The sequence below is a fragment of the Ascidiella aspersa genome, chromosome 1 (assembly GCF_963924565.1).
Source record: "Ascidiella aspersa chromosome 1, kaAscAspe10.2, whole genome shotgun sequence".
NCBI classification, from domain to species: domain Eukaryota; kingdom Metazoa; phylum Chordata; class Ascidiacea; order Phlebobranchia; family Ascidiidae; genus Ascidiella; species Ascidiella aspersa.
The window spans coordinates 27,055,112-27,072,138 of record NC_139447.1 but is presented as its reverse complement, the minus strand read 5'-3'; the positions used below and the strand labels follow the sequence as shown (position 1 = coordinate 27,072,138).

Genomic DNA, 17,027 nt, shown 5'->3' with positions numbered 1-17,027 from the left:
ATTGTGCTCATACCACGTAATGGCAATACATTAAAATAAGAATTTCCGGAGAAATATATACGTTTATTAATTAGCTTTGTTTATCAAACATATAAGGCCTTTTAAAATACAGAAGGCCCCCATCTCACACTGTTAGTAAAATTCTCTTAGAGCACAATTTCACAAAAACCGTGTATAGATAAAATTAATTCGGCGAAATGAAACGACGCGGCCGAATACGAAGTAGGTTGATTTGGCAGAAAAAAACGACAGCCTATAAGTCGATACAAAACTGACACGTGCACAAACTAGCAAAGCCAACCTAGACGATTGAAAAATCAAAACCTACACAAAACAGGACGAGACCATGCCTTCAAGTGTAAGCTAATCCCAACACAAAAGCTCAGAGTCTGTACCTGCTCGACGTTGACCGTGTACTTGGGCAGTCGCCGAATCGCCTCTTTGACTTGATTGCCGAAAGGCGGGTGCCGGTTGACCACAAGTTCGATTTCGCGGGGGTCGGTGGCCTCAAGGCGGTCAAACGAGCTGAGGCCGGCGTTGGCCAGCGAAGAGGACAGGGCCGGGCCGATGCTGGCTAGCTGCTTTGTGACGTACCTGCGCGAAAACAACCGAATTGCGCTTGCGCTAAAATCGGGCTAGGCGTTGTTGCCTATATCGGTATGTTTCGTATACTACTTAAGAGTCTTAGGTAGATAGGACAGACAGAAGAGATAAATTTAGTTCCTACAAGCTATTTACATCGTGTGCAAATTCCAATTTAAAGTTTTTTTAACCCCATGCCAAAAAGGACCCAACTTGGTAAGGTTGTTTAAGACACTTTGATATGGTTCTCAAACTGTGTGTCGTGGCCCAACAATTAACCTCAAAAGATTTCCAAGCATGGCGCGGAACGTTGTTGTTAATTTGAAAAAAAAACAACCTGTTTATTGTAAAAACACAAGATTTGTGTGCACACTATCTATTAGAAATACAACTAATGAGACATTTACCAGTGTGATGCCATATAGCCGGGGTGGCCAACACGCGGCTCGCGAGCCGCATGCGGCTCTTCACCCAGTTATATGCGACTCTTATGTTCATGTTGATTTCCTTTGGTGAAGTTATCGATTATTGTAGGTTTCGACTCAGACTGTTTGCCTCAGGCCAATATGTTTTTAGTAACACTTTTGAAACAAGATAAACACAAAAATATGACCAAATAATATTAATATACGACATTATTTCGAGAAATGTGTATTTTTTTCTCCTTTTAGATTAAAATTTTGTCGATTTAACGAAATAAAGGCACCTTTTTCGCGCTTCGCGCGATCGTTTTGTGAAGTGCGTATGAAGTGGAGTGATACGCCCATTCATTTCGTTCCATTTGTGTAAGGTGTGGCTCTTAACGGTTAACCAAGTAACAAATGCGGCTCTTGGTATCTGATTGGTTGGCCACCCCTGCCATATAGTATGGGCGATTATCAGGTTATAAAATTGTTTATTATTTATAGAAAGTGTGGCGCGCATTTGCTTTTAAATTTTTTAATGTGCCGGAAGCACTAAAAAAGTTTTAACCACTGCACTATGCAATCAATGTAGATAAAATAATACTATTATTCGATATTATTGACTGGTCTGCTGGAACTGACATCTTTTAAATGAAGATTTTGCCTACCCTTATAATCTACAGCCCGACTTGGCTAAATTAGGACAGCAACTTTATGTTTCATCACTGTATATTACTATAAAGGAAAAATAGTAAATGTAAAGTTTTATACTGCGTTGTTTGATCGATAAAAAGCTTCCAAATTACATATGTGAAAATTTCCTAAATTCAAAAGCAGAAACAAAAACAGTCGCGCAAGTTTTTTCACCAATTTACATACTGATGCTGCAAGAACAAGCAAAGGCATTTCACCTGGAGTTCTCCCACAGTCTTGCCTTCACGCACTTGCTCAGCAGAGTGCCGTTGTACAGCGATATGTAGTTGTTCTTGAGCAGCAAGAGTTCCACTAGGCATCGAGATATACGGATTGCGTTTCTGCACACAGACACGTTTTTAATAAATATATATATTTTTAGCACTGGTTTTCGTGAAACGACTTTCAGGGTAACTTGACATCAAGAAAGGAATTTGATGGTGGTCAAAAAAAGAGGAAAATTGCTTCTAAAAAATTTCTGCGAGACATGCACTTGTTATAATTACGACCCTGTAAGACTCGACTTTCTACTACACACCATATACGTGTACCCTTGGTGGTACGAAGCAGGGGGTACGATATGCAGTGTGAAATTATGCGCTATTCAGGCGTATTTGTAAAGAATGCGTAATTTACAAAAAGCCATTAGTAAATTGACTGATCGTTGAACTTACAAGACTGTTTTTATTGCATGCATTCAACACGTAATTTATAAATACACTGAGTTTAATTCCTACCATTAACATTTTATTTACTTCCGTCGTCCATTATAGACAGGGGGTACGACACAATTCCATGAAAGACCAAAGGGTATACAAACACTGGCATATATGTTAAGCCTTCAGGAAATATATTTAACGTTCAGGAAATATATTTAACGCATTTTAAAACCCTATTTTGGTGGTTAGTAGATAATTTTGAACGTACTACCTGGTTCGAGGTCTTACCGAAATATTTTTGTGACGTCTTGCTGTAGGGCGAATTCCTGGATGCTAAGGCATCCGAAAGTGGCCTGCATAAGACACGAGACTTTCATCGTGGTTGTCTTGATCTTACCCTGCATCGGATATCTGTAAAAACGACAGGGATAATGTCATACCAATGTTAAATCCTATAACATCACATTCAAGCGTTCAGTTTTATTCAATATTGCAAGTGGTAAATACAAAGCTTGTAGGGACAAATTTTATCCCATTATTATGCCATTATAGAGGTGGGCAAATTTGGCGAGCTGCTTCAAAATACGTTTTTTTTTAAATAGTAATTTTTGACATACTTGTATTGCGATTAGTAACATTTTGCTCATTAGATAAATTTACCCAACACTGTTCTATTTAAACAACCAAATTAAATAAGGTATTTATAATACAATCATCACAGTTTTACGGTAAATTGGAGAAATAAAATCATGGTTTGGTTATTGTTATTTAGATGTAATCCTCAAAAACAATTAATAAAATACACAAGCGGGAAAAATAAATAAGCGCGATTAAAATGAACGCCAATCACGAAGGGCACACTGGTCAATAAATTCTGTTGTGCACCTGATTGTAACTCTGTTCTTGTCCATGTTGAGCTTGTTTAGCACAGAACGCTCATTCATGCGTAACGTCACCTCCTGAAACTCGTTGCTTTCCGCAAGCAAGGTGATCTAAAACATATTCAAGGCAATGATATTTTCAAGGATATATTTTTTGGTGAAAAATCAACTGAATGACAAACTAGATCAGTCAATTTTTCAAGTCAAAGCGTAAACTCACAAAATGTTGATATAACTTCCAGGTTATTAATAACAGGCCTAAATTGACCCGAGAGTTTTACTGCACATATAGAAGGAATTTCAGGATACTCGTAAATTCGTAATGTGTTAACGTTTTAGGGTTTGTATCACTTGCATATCACGCAAGTAATAATTCTTACCTTTAAAAATGATGTATAACCATAAAGTTTCGTGTCTTTAATGTTGTTTCGATAAAATGATACTTCACCTGTAACCAACCCGTTACGTATACGGCTACGCTCAAAAATTACGATATTCAAAACGGTTTGGGTTAGATTTAAAGTTTTCTTTAATCCGGGCGGTTCAACTCTGCAAAATGTCAAGAAGTGTGTCGGGTGAAGAAATTAATTCAATGCACCAGCCAAATTAAATAGGCCGAAGTCAATGATGTCTGAATGTCACAGCGGTAGCCAGGCAGGAATTATCATACATCAAAAAATAAAAATAAACACAGCGCCCTAAAGTTACTGGCTATATTTTTTGCTGCAGCACTGCGCAGCAATCCCCGCATAGCAACAACAAGACAGCGGTGCCTTTGTAAAACATCCTGGTAAATCCAAAGAAAAAAAAAAGTTGTTAAGTGTGAACTGATCAGCTAAGCTAGACGCAGCGATTCTTCACCTATTGCTACTTGCTGGCCGGTAAACGTACAAAAATCCTTTAGCGCATACGTAACCAGAACTTTGAAGACACGATTCTCTACCTAGACAACTAAGTCTAAGGAAACAACAATTATAAGAAATGCAGTTTTATACAGAGTTACTAAGTAGTTAATCTGGAAATGTTAGTATGAAATTTAAGCAGTTTAGGACAAAAGTTTATTTGGCATATCCTAATGCGAGGCGCCACAAAAACGGTTAGTTTTCCAGGTTGGTATCCAAACTTCCTTAACGGTTTTTTTTTAATTTGTTGTTTTACTATTATGCAGCATTAATGCTTTCTGTAAACGTTCCTCGTGCGGTTTAAAAACAAAGAAACACAAGAAATATTTTTTGCCGAACACATTATGCAAACTTGTCGCCGTTAACCAAAAGCAGCATAACACATAATACTACAGGTTGTGTCACTGTAAATTGGCATATACTCGGACGTTTTGTGGTGAACAGACTCCCCCGACGGGACTTTAGTCTATTAACGTGTGTAAAACACATTATTTTACTGCACAAATAAAGAAAACTGGTTCGGAAAACAAAAGCAAACGCAAAATGTCGTTTTTTGTCCCTTGTTTGGTCGACCGTAAACGCAGGATGTTTTTTCTCTTTCGCGTTTTGGTATTCGTTCAGGTTGGCTGATTAGCAAAGGTATATTTGACAAATGACAACGCAAGTCAAGCCTTCTTCCCTTTTTCTCACTAAAAACGTCGAGTTAGGCAAAAGTAATTTGCTTTTTGCCTGAAGTTAACAATTGCACACTAGCAGTTTCAACGCATGTGTTTGTTTTGCGTCTTTAAGGTTCGCTTTTGCTGGACGTTAATTGGCTGTGCCTGATTATTTTTTATGAAGTCATTACAATTAGTATTTGATGCCGTCATTCACCCTCAACGCCAGACGAAAAACAGGAGAATTCCCTAAGTTGAAAATTCGGGACCCCCTTTTTTGATTTTTTTGCTACGCCCCTGGCCACAACCTAAAATGCTTTTACCTTGGGAGTATTCAAAGACTCTGCAAAAACTGAAGTTTATTTTTTAACGCAATCTAATATTTCCAAACCATCTCTTCAAGTGTTTCAGTTCCACTCAGCGCCGAAAATCTCTTCATCGTCTCAAAACTGACGCAGTATCGCGCCATCAAGCGGCCAGGTTCGCACGGGGTCAAACGAAGGTCGTCGTCAAGGGCGACCAGGTTGAGTGACGTCAGCGAGTCGAGGTTGCGCATGCAGAGTTCGCGCAGACGGCGGTCGACTTCGTCACGCGTGACGTCATCCGGATAACCTGTACAAAAAATATTCCACGTCCTACTCACAAAGATTTCCATGGCTGCTGTGCTAATCCGGTATCATATCTGAAGGGTATTCAGAAAAATACCAAATTATCGCTTAAAAGCCTGGTTAACAATACCTTTGCATATTGACCATAGAAATACCGTGTTTTGATATTAGATCGGCCGGCTGTCTTTTTTGCTCAAAATAATAATTTTGGAATAAAATAATGATGTAGTATCGCCATCGGAAATTCCTGCTGCCTAATAAAATGGCAATTGAATCAGAGAAAGGTAGACACCGGAAACAACACAACAACACAAAAAAGCATTTCGTTTTTTACACCTTCTAAAAGAGGAAAAAGGGCTAAAGCGGTGGTAAGAACCCTAACATGTCAGTGTATTTCTTACAAAAAACTTAAACACGAGTGACCCTGAATATTTAATTAATTATTACACAAGTCTGCATTCTATTTGCTGAATACAAAATAAAATGTGTTTCTGGTTAATTATGGGCTCCTGATTTTAAAAGTGACCTCAATTTTGTCTATCACTTGACTGTTTTTACAAAACGCAATTACATATCTGACGGTAAAAACAAATAAGTAGCAATAAGCATGATTTACATTCACAAATATATAATTATCTAAATATTACTATGTATACAAAGCAATACAAATTAATAACAGTACATGTGCATCTTGATAGCAATACTGGAATTTTAATTATTAAAAAAAATCACATTGACGTTTCACTGACTTTGGTGCAGTGAACACTACTCTATTTCTATCAAGAGGTGGCTTTATCTGCCAAATCTAACTCCTATTGTGTTGTATTAATTGTCTTCCTACTCTGTAATCTTATATATAAACTTAAAAGACAAACTGTAGCCGGCAACCAACCCATTTGTCCTACATTGGTATACTTTTACCATAGTTTTCACATCTTGATAGAAACGTATACCCTGCTCTTCACTTGTAGTTTTTAAATATTCTGGGGTGTTAACCAAATGACTGTGCAAAAAGTGCACTTCTTCATTCCCCTTACAACCCAGTTTTTAAGATGCGCAAAACAATCACTCAACAAGTTCTTCGTAATCAGGTGATTTGGTTTTACCCGAAAAATTTGCTCACAGCCTGGTTAACAAAACTAATCTAACATTATTTATATAAACGATGAATTGCAAAACAATACAGACGCGAAACCAAAAACATTTTCACAACATTGGTGAAATTAAGTTATTTTAGTTAACGTAAACTTGCCGTAGTGAGTCGGATTCTTCAGGATCCTTATGTAAAGGAATGTTGACCTGATCCACTCAAGCGCAACGGTTACGTCACCGATCGTCGTGAGGACGATTTCAGCGTTTAGATGTTCTATAAGGTGTCTGAAAGACAATATTTTTTGCGTAAATTCAAAAATGTTCTGAAGAGTATCATTGTATTTTAAAAAAAAAAAACCTGAGTCAGATGTTGCATTTTTTCAATTTTAAAGTTGAACAAAATAACTTGTTTCCGTATACCTTAAGTGGAAACTTCTAAAGGTTCAATAAACGCCAAACGTGGGTTTGCAGAGCGTTTTTAGATGCCCTGGATTTCTGACAAGGCGTCAAAACGCTTGGGAATTTGACCAAGTTAATCACGCAGTTAGTGTGCGAAAATTAATTAAACGTAAATGCGATTTTTTTCGATTTAATGTTAAGTTTTGCCCATTTTAATGGAAACGTTTTTAGCCTAAAGCCGCTATAAGAAAGTTGTACTAAGCTAATTGGTTTATCTCAGTCATAATGTGCAAGAGCGCAAAATCTGTTATCTAAGAGCTAGTCACATTATAATGTGAATACCAATCATTTTTGCACAGGCTTGAAAAAAATGCCCAGAAACTTTGAAAGTTAGGCGCCTATGTGAACAACTATATAGACCAGTGTTTCTCTTTTTTCCTGGCGGACTTCTTTTGCTTCTTGAAATAGTGAAGGACAACATCGAATTTCGAAACCAGTATAATTTAAAAATCAAAATATACAATAATAAACACTACTAATACAAAACTAATACAAACAAATAATTTATCAATGTGCCCAAATATTATCACTAACAGCCGATTATTGATAACTTTTATATGGACAACATGGAAGGCGTTAAGCAGTATTATAATTTTGTTCATGGAGCGACGTTTTGCCCCCCTTTCGCCGAACTACTTATGCCAAAGACAGGGAGAAGGCGCTCGACTAAAAAAGTGGAAAATTACTTGTGTAGTGAGCTCTCGATGTTCTGGGCTCCGTCCAGTATGTTGCGATACAGGTCACGCGATTTTTCCTGGGTCATAATCACGGCAGTTGCCGAAGTGTCGAACTGCGAAAAGTTTAATAGTAAGTGACATTCTTGGAACAAAATTACGATATTATAAGATGGGGTTCTACGCATGCCCCTATTTTACCTGGTACAAATTCAATATTCGACTTTAAGCAACAATAAAACCTAATTTATTAAAACTAATCGAGTCCTGAAACACATTCTGTTTATCAGCTACATAATCGCATTTACACTGTTGGGCCTTCATGAATCGGTATGATATAAGATTAGCCGGTTTTGTATCATTGGGCGATTTAACAAAAACATTTAAAACGCCAATGATTTAGCGCCAGAAAAAGCTTTTTAAAACAATGCTGCCTTAATACAACAAATGCTCAAGAAACAAAAAAGGACGACTCGAAGATGTCGCAATTGACAACGTTATCAAGCAAAATTCAAGCTCTATTTTGGCGGAAGTCCTGTCACGTACCTGGGGTCTGCCGGCCCTTCCGGTCATCTGCAAGATCTCAGTTTGCGAGTATTCCTGGAACATGCCGCGCACGTAGTGGCAAGTCGACTTTATGATCACCAGGTGGGCGGGCAGGTTCACACCCATGGCAAGTGTGCTGGTGCTGACTGCCGAAAGCAAAACGCGTTTGGTTAAATCAGTGTTTTCGCACCTTTTTTGGCTCGCGGCACCCTACCGAAATTATAAATAGTTGCGGCACCCTTTCTCTTATTTTTGATGAGTGGTTAAATGAAACGTTACAATAACAAAATTGAAACAGCACTTTAACTGTGTAACAAGTTTGAAAAACCTTTTTCATTTTTGGCACTTTTATCGTACACAAATTTTTTTTTACAATAGAGCAAAAAAATTGGAATCCTAAAGAATTTGAAATATCTCTCGGCACCCTCGAGCGTTAAAAACGGCATCCTAGAGGGCCGCGGCACCCTGGTTGAGAACCACTGGGTTAAATGCTTGCTGGCAAACCTGCGATGTGTGTCACTCAAAGTGTGTTTGAGTGACACAATACAGTTAACGGTTTGCTTAAAATTGTGTTTGGTTGCTTTAGTTGCTGAGTTAATATTACTGGGATCTGGGAGACAGAAATCGTAAGTACCTACTACTTGTCAACTTAGTAAAACAACAAAAGGTTGATTTATAAATAACTTAAAATACAAAGAAAATGTTAATTTCGTAAACCGATATATAAAACTATATCAACTCAACAAAACGTTTAATTCAATTATCAACGGTTCAGTATTTTGTATAAAGACCCAATTATTGTTAAATTTAAAAAAATTAAATGACTCGACCACCAAGCAATGTTATTTTAAACGTTTTCTTTTTAATAAACCATTTACATCTACCAGACAGCACATACAGTGCACAGAACAATGTAACGACTTACATAGTACAAGCAAGTCACCCTTGGTGAAAAGCTCCTCCACGAGGTGGCGATCGTGTGCGTCCAATCCGGCGTGGTGATATCCAACACCTCCCAACAGTAGTTCACGCAACCTGGGACAATTAAACCATTATGGCCGTAAAATTGAGTAATATAAATCCTATATTAACTGAACTTGCCTTATCGAAGTTTAACTTGTGAAAAGCAAACAAAGCTGTTTGCTCGTTCTTTTTTAGAAAATTTTATTCAAGTCTGTAAATCTTAAATTATCCAAAAATTAAAGTAACAGATAGGCACTGATTAAACAATTTTAACCCCATCTTACCTTTTTACTGACTTGGTTACACTTTGTTATGGTTAAGCTTTGTTAAACCTAATTATATCATTTCACCTAAACGTGATTTTAAACAGTATTAACTTTTACACACTTTAAAAAAAGAGCTGCAAAAAATATGAACCGGGGTACTTGTTTTATTGTCATATTAAACCCAAAGTTTACCAATAAAACTGATAGAACGGCGACATAGCTAGGCCTAGAAAATATTTAGATGGTCAAAATTTCACATCGTCACTATTAAAGAAACGCACCGGTGGTTGCGAACTGAATTGGCGGCCCTGGTGAGAATTTGCTTGTGCGATGCGTCAGCGACGAAAGTGGCATCTTTGATGACAGTAGATGCAGCTTGTTCCACACCCTTTCTCGTCGAACAAAACTAAAGCAAACAAAAGCTCAGCTAATTACCAATAAGTGATTGTTGCTGTATAATGAGAAAGAGCAATTTTTGGTAAATTTTACTGAGTTACAACATTAAACATACAAGCAAAATTATCCAAAATTACCGATAAAGGCTGGAATTGGCAACCAGTATATTGAACTGCGACTCACAACTTAGAAAATCTAATGGCTACGACAAAAAAACTCAATTTATATTCTGACTTTTTAACAAGCCAGCTTAACAATTTATCTAAAAATATGGATTTTCTTATTTTTTTTCTACTTCAGGCAATTGAGGTAATTTACATCACTCTTTTTTTTCTACAGAAAATCGTTGACTGGCCTATCTAACTGCAGACCTGGGATTAATTATATGTTTTCTTTACTCATACTTACCACTAAAGTAGGTTTATCATCGGAGTAAGTGTGGATTACATTTACGAGCTTGTAATTGAGGTTTATGTCAAACTTAAATATTGACCCATTGGAAGACCATGGATAGCCCAGAACAACTTTTCTTAAAGTCACAGGTCGATAACTCTCATCCATGCTGCAATTAAACAAAATGTGGTCTTTAAAATATCACCTTTTTAACTTCTACCCTTGTTGTTTAGTTCAATTGGATTAAACGGTCAACAAAAAATAATAACTATTTGAAATGAGTTTTTCTAAATGATGTGATACTAAACCTTCTTGTAATACTTAAACATGAAATGTGACTGATTAGAAACCTACAAATATATAATTTACAAAAGTTATTTTTAATAAGACGCCCTCAAAGTGTATATTTATACTCAAATGTTGAACATTCATACTCAAATGTAGTGGCAGGGTTGTCAGAAGATCCCAGCCACTCAGCGATGTCATCTGTGTTAGGAATAGTAGCAGAAACAGCCACAAACCGAAGATTAAAATGATTTTGTATCGACCCTTGAATTGTTTTCATTCTGCTGACCACTGCCTGCAATTTATAAAAAAAAGGTCAATGTTAATAACCACATTGCAATAGTCTATATGAGGTTAGGTTTCCAGAAAAATGATGGTATACTAAAAACATGGTTTTAGCTTTAAATACATATATGCAGTTGCATTAAAACTTTTTTAAATTAGTTGAAAACTTTTTTCCCATCTTAGTTATACCGGTAGTGTAATAGTTTAAAAAACAAAAGTCTGGTGCGGTTTCGGATTCCCCACAAACTGTTCTGCAATTTTTTTTCATGCTGGTATTTAGCACAAAACATGATAGAATATTACAAAACATTTGCTACATAATGACTAAATAGTTGGTTAATTATTAAAAGATTAGAAAAAAAGAACAATAAAATGTGTTACCTCCATTGTAGCACCCCTTATCTCATCATTCAACAGATGAACTTCATCAATCAGGAATAGATTAACCTGTCTTACAAGTGATGCGTTGTCTCTCCATCTCCGTGTCATGCTGTCCCACTTTTCCTAAATAAAATTCAATCTAATTTGATTTTGGACGCGGAGCGAGCTGTTACTCACTACCATATATTAAATTTGTTTTCAATTTTTTTTTACCACTAGACACTAGCTATTAAAAAAGGAACATATTTAGAATACTGGTGTAGTCAGAATTATATCTGCTTTCTGAAGTTGCCAGAAATCATCAATGTCAGTATCGCCAGTCAGTTCTTGGCATTCCAGATCAAGACAAGCAAATTTTCTTGTCCAATCTTCATGTCTTTCTGAGCAAAGTGCCTTGATTGGTGCCACTAAAGTGGGAGAAAATGTGGATCAGAACATTTAAAAAGTATGAAAAAATCTCAAATGTCATTGCTTTACTGTAAACGATTTTGGGCTTTTTTCCTCTTGCCTTTTCTCCAGCAAGTTCGTCATTTTTAACCAGAAGTCGCACAATGGCAAGCTCAAAGATAAGAGTTTTGCCAGATCCAGTGGGGGCACACACAACAAGATGATTGTCAGTGTACATGGCATCATCAAAAACCTAGGAATTTCAAATAAGGTAAGACTGAAGTGTTCTTTCTTTCCAATTTTTGCTCTCTATTTATTGTTATGTATTTTCGCTTATTGCAAGGTTACCTTTAACTCAGACCATGTGTGGCATGATTTGTGGAATACTTATATGTCGTATTACCTTTATTCAGCAAATGGTTAAAAACGTAAAATAAAATGTAAAGTTTGTCACATACAGCAACAACACTCTTATGGTATGTATAATTGTATATCGATAGTACTAACCTTGGACTGAACAACATTGAAATATGGAATTCCTTCGAATATTGGTTGAAATTTTGATGCTATTGCAACAATAGTTAAAAATAAATAACTAATTTTTCATCTGTACTTTCCATTTGTGTTATGTGCATTTATTTAATTACACAGTCCTCTCTAAACATATTCAAAATAGTTATAAAGTTTTCAACAAAGGTAGTCTTGCAAAATGTCAGGTAATTTTCTGCTTTCAAAAGATAAAATGTACACGCTTTTATTGACATTTGACTTTATCTAGTTGAATTAAATGTAGGAGAATTTTAAGTATAAATCTCCATAATATCTAACTTTTAAGAAGTACCTACACTTTAAAATATTAAGCTTCTATTGGGCACAACACAAGTTATATATGAAGTGTTGCATTGTTAAAAGGATACGGATTTCATCAACCGATCTGAGTTGAATTCCATGATGTAGGGTGCCTCCAGGTGTTTGGTGCGCCGGCAAGTTTAATCGAGAAGGAGTCTTCAATGATGGGGCAAAAGCAAACCCATCTTTTTGACCATTAACTTGTTCATCCTCAAACTGAAATTGTGGTTCTTCTTGGGTCTCAGGAATCATTTCAACTTCACTAATTTCAGGCAGGATATTCAGGTTGACTGGAGATATATTTTGGTATGGTAATTGTGAGGAAAATGGAGCTGGTTTTTTAGTTGTGTGATTGGACATCTTCGCAAACTCTGAAACTCTAAGAAGATCATCAACGTTAATATCTTGAGTAGTAAAACTTTTATCATTCCTAATTTTTGTATTTCTAAAATGATGTGCTTGAGGCTGTGAAGGTCTTGTTGGGGCATTGAATCTGGCTTTTTTGGCTTGATGTAAGATTGGTGATGATGGAATACAATTTTCATTTCTTCCATCAAATGTCGATTTGAACTGTTTTTCGTTTTGAGTCCTAGATAGTGGTGCAACAAATATTGCCGGTTTTCTAAAATGCAAATAGCCTTTAGCAGTTACATCATTACAGATGTACAGTTATAAAAAATATATATAAGGCATACAAACTGTTTTAACATAAAAGGTTAAACTTAAAATTGAGCCGTTTTAACTGAAAAACAAACAGTTTAACTCACTGCCTGTCTGACTACTATCCACCAAAATAATTATATAGATATATAATGATTTACCTGGGCAAATTTGGTGATTTGTTGAGAATAGGCTTAAGAGCCTCTGTAAAAGAAAAGTTAATATTAAATGTAGCAAAAATAAGTTGTGTAAATATTTTAAGATTTCTGATGGACTGTACTGTAGTTTCTGTCAGCCATTAAATTTAAATATATTATTATTACCAATTACACTGGTCTACAATAAAAATGTTTTTTAGTCCGGTTTTGATTTTGTCAACTGATTCTGACTAATTTTGGTCGGTGAATCCCAATATCAAGTCAGATTTGCTCTATCACGTCAGATTTTTTAGTAATGAACACTTTTAATTTTACAATCCAACATTATGGTTTGACTACTTAAAAGGTTTGCGTAAGTGTTAAAGCTCTCTAAATGCTTGTCATTTTCGTTTTGGAAAATAAATACGACAAAATTTAGCCAGATAAGAGCACTCCTACCATAAATTTCAAATGAGTTAGCGTTTTAATGGCATCAGGTCACACGGTTTCTTGATTGAAGGGATAAGAGGACGCATCTCCCATTTAAAATACCCATGATACTTTGCGACCTATTGCTCATAGTGACCAAGTTCCATTTCCTGTTTTTATTCATCTTCCACAAATTGATGAAAGAAACAATGACCTTATCAAATTTATCACAAGACGAACACCAAGTGTAGACTTAATTTGGACCCCTGTTGATTAATTTGGACCCCTGTTGTTTAATCAGCTGGAGTTAAATGAACTGGTGAAAGATCTGGATTTCTCTGAACAGTCTGCAGAATAGTTGCCTTAAAGATTGCTAGAAAAACGTCTTTTGTATCCAGATAGGCCTACCAGCGTAACATTTTACAGGAAGAAAGAATAAATGCTTTTTTAATTATTTTTCATAAGTTGTTTCGTTATATTGCCATGATACAATTCTGAGGAATGGAGGCTTTTAGAGACCGCTCACAACCCAGTTTTAAGTGTGTCTTACTTCACAACCAATTGTGCTCCATTCCTATTGCACTCTCAGTTACTCTAAAATAAAATCAAGCTTGCTTTAAACAAATTAAACTATGAGCAATATGGTTGGCAAATCTGTGTTGACATGGATAGATGAAGTACTCCTGCTTTTTTGGTCTTGGGATTTTCTTTTGCTATTAGGATCCAAACAGAAACATTGGACTTAAAATGTGTGTTCCTCTTGAAAAAGATAGTTTAACCTGATATCAGCCATGAACTACTGATGACAGCAGAAAAGATCATTCTTCCGCCTTCGCATATCAAACTTGGGCTCATTAAGTAATATGTTAAAGCTATCAACTTTCATGGAGAATGCCGCAAATGTATCAGCTTAAAGTTTTCTTGGTTAAAAAAACTAAATGCTGGAATATTCAATGGACGTTAAATTCTACAATTACCAAAAGACTTAAATTTATTGTCACATGTCTTCAAAGGAAGCTAAAGCTTTGAAAGCTTTTATTGAAGTTATACACAGATTTTTTGAAAACTAGAAAACTGACAATTACAAAGATCTGTTGCAATATTTTCTCCAGCTTTAAAGCTATCGGTTACTTTATTTCCCCAAAACTTTGGCAGCGTCGGTAAGGAGCAGGAGGAACGTTTTCACCAAACATTAAAAAAATTGAAGAGCGCTACCAAGCGCGATAAAAATGTCACATGATTGCAGACTATTGCTGGAGTTTAAAAAGAGTTATTTAAAAAGCATCCTACAACAGAGAATCATTGAAAAGAAAATTTGTTCGTCATTGAACGTTTCCGTATTTTATTTGAGTGAAATGTTAACTTACATACATAAATTATATTTATGAATAGACCTATTTGCTCGTCAACGTACAGATATGCCATCAACTATAGGTAACTGTCTAGTAGGATCTAGAATGTGTTTACATTTTTGGACCAAAAAGTTAAATTTTTGTTTTAGAGGATGCGACTTATCTTAAAATCCTTACGTGTTAGACAAAAAACTAATTACAGATTTGAAATCAGAGCCCACAAGTTACTCTAAATCAGTTTTCAAAGTCAAAACCGGAAATTTTGTGTTGACCAGTGTTATCTGATGACAATCATAGCTTATAGTACCTCGAGAAGTAAATGTTCCATATTTTTGCTGTGTGTTCTGAGAAAACAACTTTGGAGGAGTTGGGCCGAGTTCCGCAGCTAACTGTTGAGTGTCAGGAAAGAGCTTCTGGCTAAATAGGTATTGTGAATTCATGCCGTTTTTTTTTTTAATGTAACAGCTCAACTTTGCTTCAAACATTCACTTTATGTAAGTGTCTAAACATAACTGGGATAAAACATGTAAACATCAATATTTTGTATAATATAACAGTTTAAACACAAAGGAGATAACCCTATTGCTGTTGTGATTGATTAATGTCGAATAACGACAGTTCGTGTTCCATCCACAAAACCTATTACCTAACACCAATTTGGCGGCAACCTTAAACTAAAGAGATTCAAGTGGGCTGGAACCCATACAGTACACACTATATTTTCTATAATTACATAAACTATGAAGTTGAACCAAACCCCAAATTTTAAATAACCGGTATTGTTTTATTTAACCGGTTATTCTTTTCCAAACTATTTATAATCCTTTTCCAATATCTTAAAAGTCAGGTAGCCAAATCACTAGAATAATGTAGCTTATGGCGTCATAATAACAAATATGGCGACACTGAGTGGCAGACAAATACAACAAATCGCTAATAAGGATTTCAATAATTCAATGGGATGGTTTCCACCACTAGAGGCGTTGCGTGAGTCAGATGAACAGTTGCGAGCGCCTATCTTTTACAATGGTAATCCGTGGTTTTCAATTACGTGTTTTCGCGCTTTGTTTTTGTAGAATCTATTATGAAGCTAATTATTCGTTTAAAGTTAACTTTAATTAATACCTATAATCAGTTTTTATTCGCAATTTCGTCAAATGCTGGTAGCGAGAAGTTGTTAAACATGTACTGTTACAACTTTAATTTTGTACTTAAAATAGGGTTTCGGTTAAAACCAGGAAGCATTTGCGTCAACTTTAAATTATAAATAAAATGTAATTAGAATATTTAAGGCCAGCTAGTTGCGAACAAAGCTGAAATAAGCATTTTTATGAGGGAATATTGTAGTTTTTTGTGGTACTGCTGTTTTTTAACCTTTGCATTTTGCAAGTTCATTCACACTTTTTAACAGTCATTTTTAATTCGAAAATATATCTTCTGTATAGTATTCTAAAGGATATTGTATTGCTTGTGAATTAACTTAAATTTTTCACCAGATATTTCTTTTTTACTCAACATTAATTTAACACCTTTTCGTACAAGATACCTCACATCTTAGGAAAATATTCGAGTGATCCACATCCTTTTAAAACAACTAACTATTTGTACTGTTTTGAAATGGGTGTAATTTTGTAAATGTTATCTTATTATAACCTTTCTTACAAGTGACCTCGTGTGGTTTTACCAAAATTGAATAAATATAGCCTAGAGCCCTAGGCCAGACACTATCAAGCAAGCTTGTGCATTTGGCTGAAAAATCAGGCACTTGCTGAATTCCGAAGAATATTTTAGCTACAGAACTGAAATCTTACATCTTGACAAAGAAACCGTATATTTGTCGAACAACGCCAGGACAATGAAAGAAGTTTGTCAGTTTCCAATGTTACAAACAAGTCACAACTACAATGAATCTTATCATTCTTCAAATAGTAGTCAAATCACTAGAATAATATTGTACTGATTTTAATATGAAATTTAGTAGAATGTTTTTTACTTGTGGTTTTTTGTGTACTTCAGGTTTGTAAAGCATCAATTTAATTCGCAGCGTTTAAAACAACTGTATAATTTTGTTTCACTTAGTATCATACA

The 17,027-nt window shown here is 35.5% G+C and overlaps 1 protein-coding gene across 1 annotated transcript in view; it reads right to left on the bottom strand.

Moving 5' to 3' along the window:
- LOC146169185 (putative ATP-dependent DNA helicase HFM1) overlaps positions 1-12,876 on the bottom strand; it is a 29,024-nt gene extending 16,148 nt beyond the window's left edge. Inside the window, exons 1-17 of the mRNA XM_083386315.1 lie at positions 12,430-12,876; positions 12,020-12,078; positions 11,603-11,765; positions 11,381-11,532; positions 11,126-11,248; positions 10,609-10,754; positions 10,190-10,343; positions 9,667-9,791; positions 9,082-9,191; positions 8,157-8,302; positions 7,623-7,726; positions 6,638-6,762; positions 5,169-5,389; positions 3,224-3,330; positions 2,627-2,749; positions 1,898-2,020; positions 396-594 (exon numbers count right to left, since the gene is read on the bottom strand). Coding sequence (XP_083242441.1) covers positions 396-594; positions 1,898-2,020; positions 2,627-2,749; positions 3,224-3,330; positions 5,169-5,389; positions 6,638-6,762; positions 7,623-7,726; positions 8,157-8,302; positions 9,082-9,191; positions 9,667-9,791; positions 10,190-10,343; positions 10,609-10,754; positions 11,126-11,248; positions 11,381-11,532; positions 11,603-11,765; positions 12,020-12,078; positions 12,430-12,721 — 2,472 coding nt within the window. The 5' untranslated portion in view covers positions 12,722-12,876. The remainder of the gene's footprint in view (positions 1-395; positions 595-1,897; positions 2,021-2,626; positions 2,750-3,223; positions 3,331-5,168; positions 5,390-6,637; positions 6,763-7,622; positions 7,727-8,156; positions 8,303-9,081; positions 9,192-9,666; positions 9,792-10,189; positions 10,344-10,608; positions 10,755-11,125; positions 11,249-11,380; positions 11,533-11,602; positions 11,766-12,019; positions 12,079-12,429) is intronic.
- Positions 12,877-17,027: the final 4,151 nt, after the last annotated feature.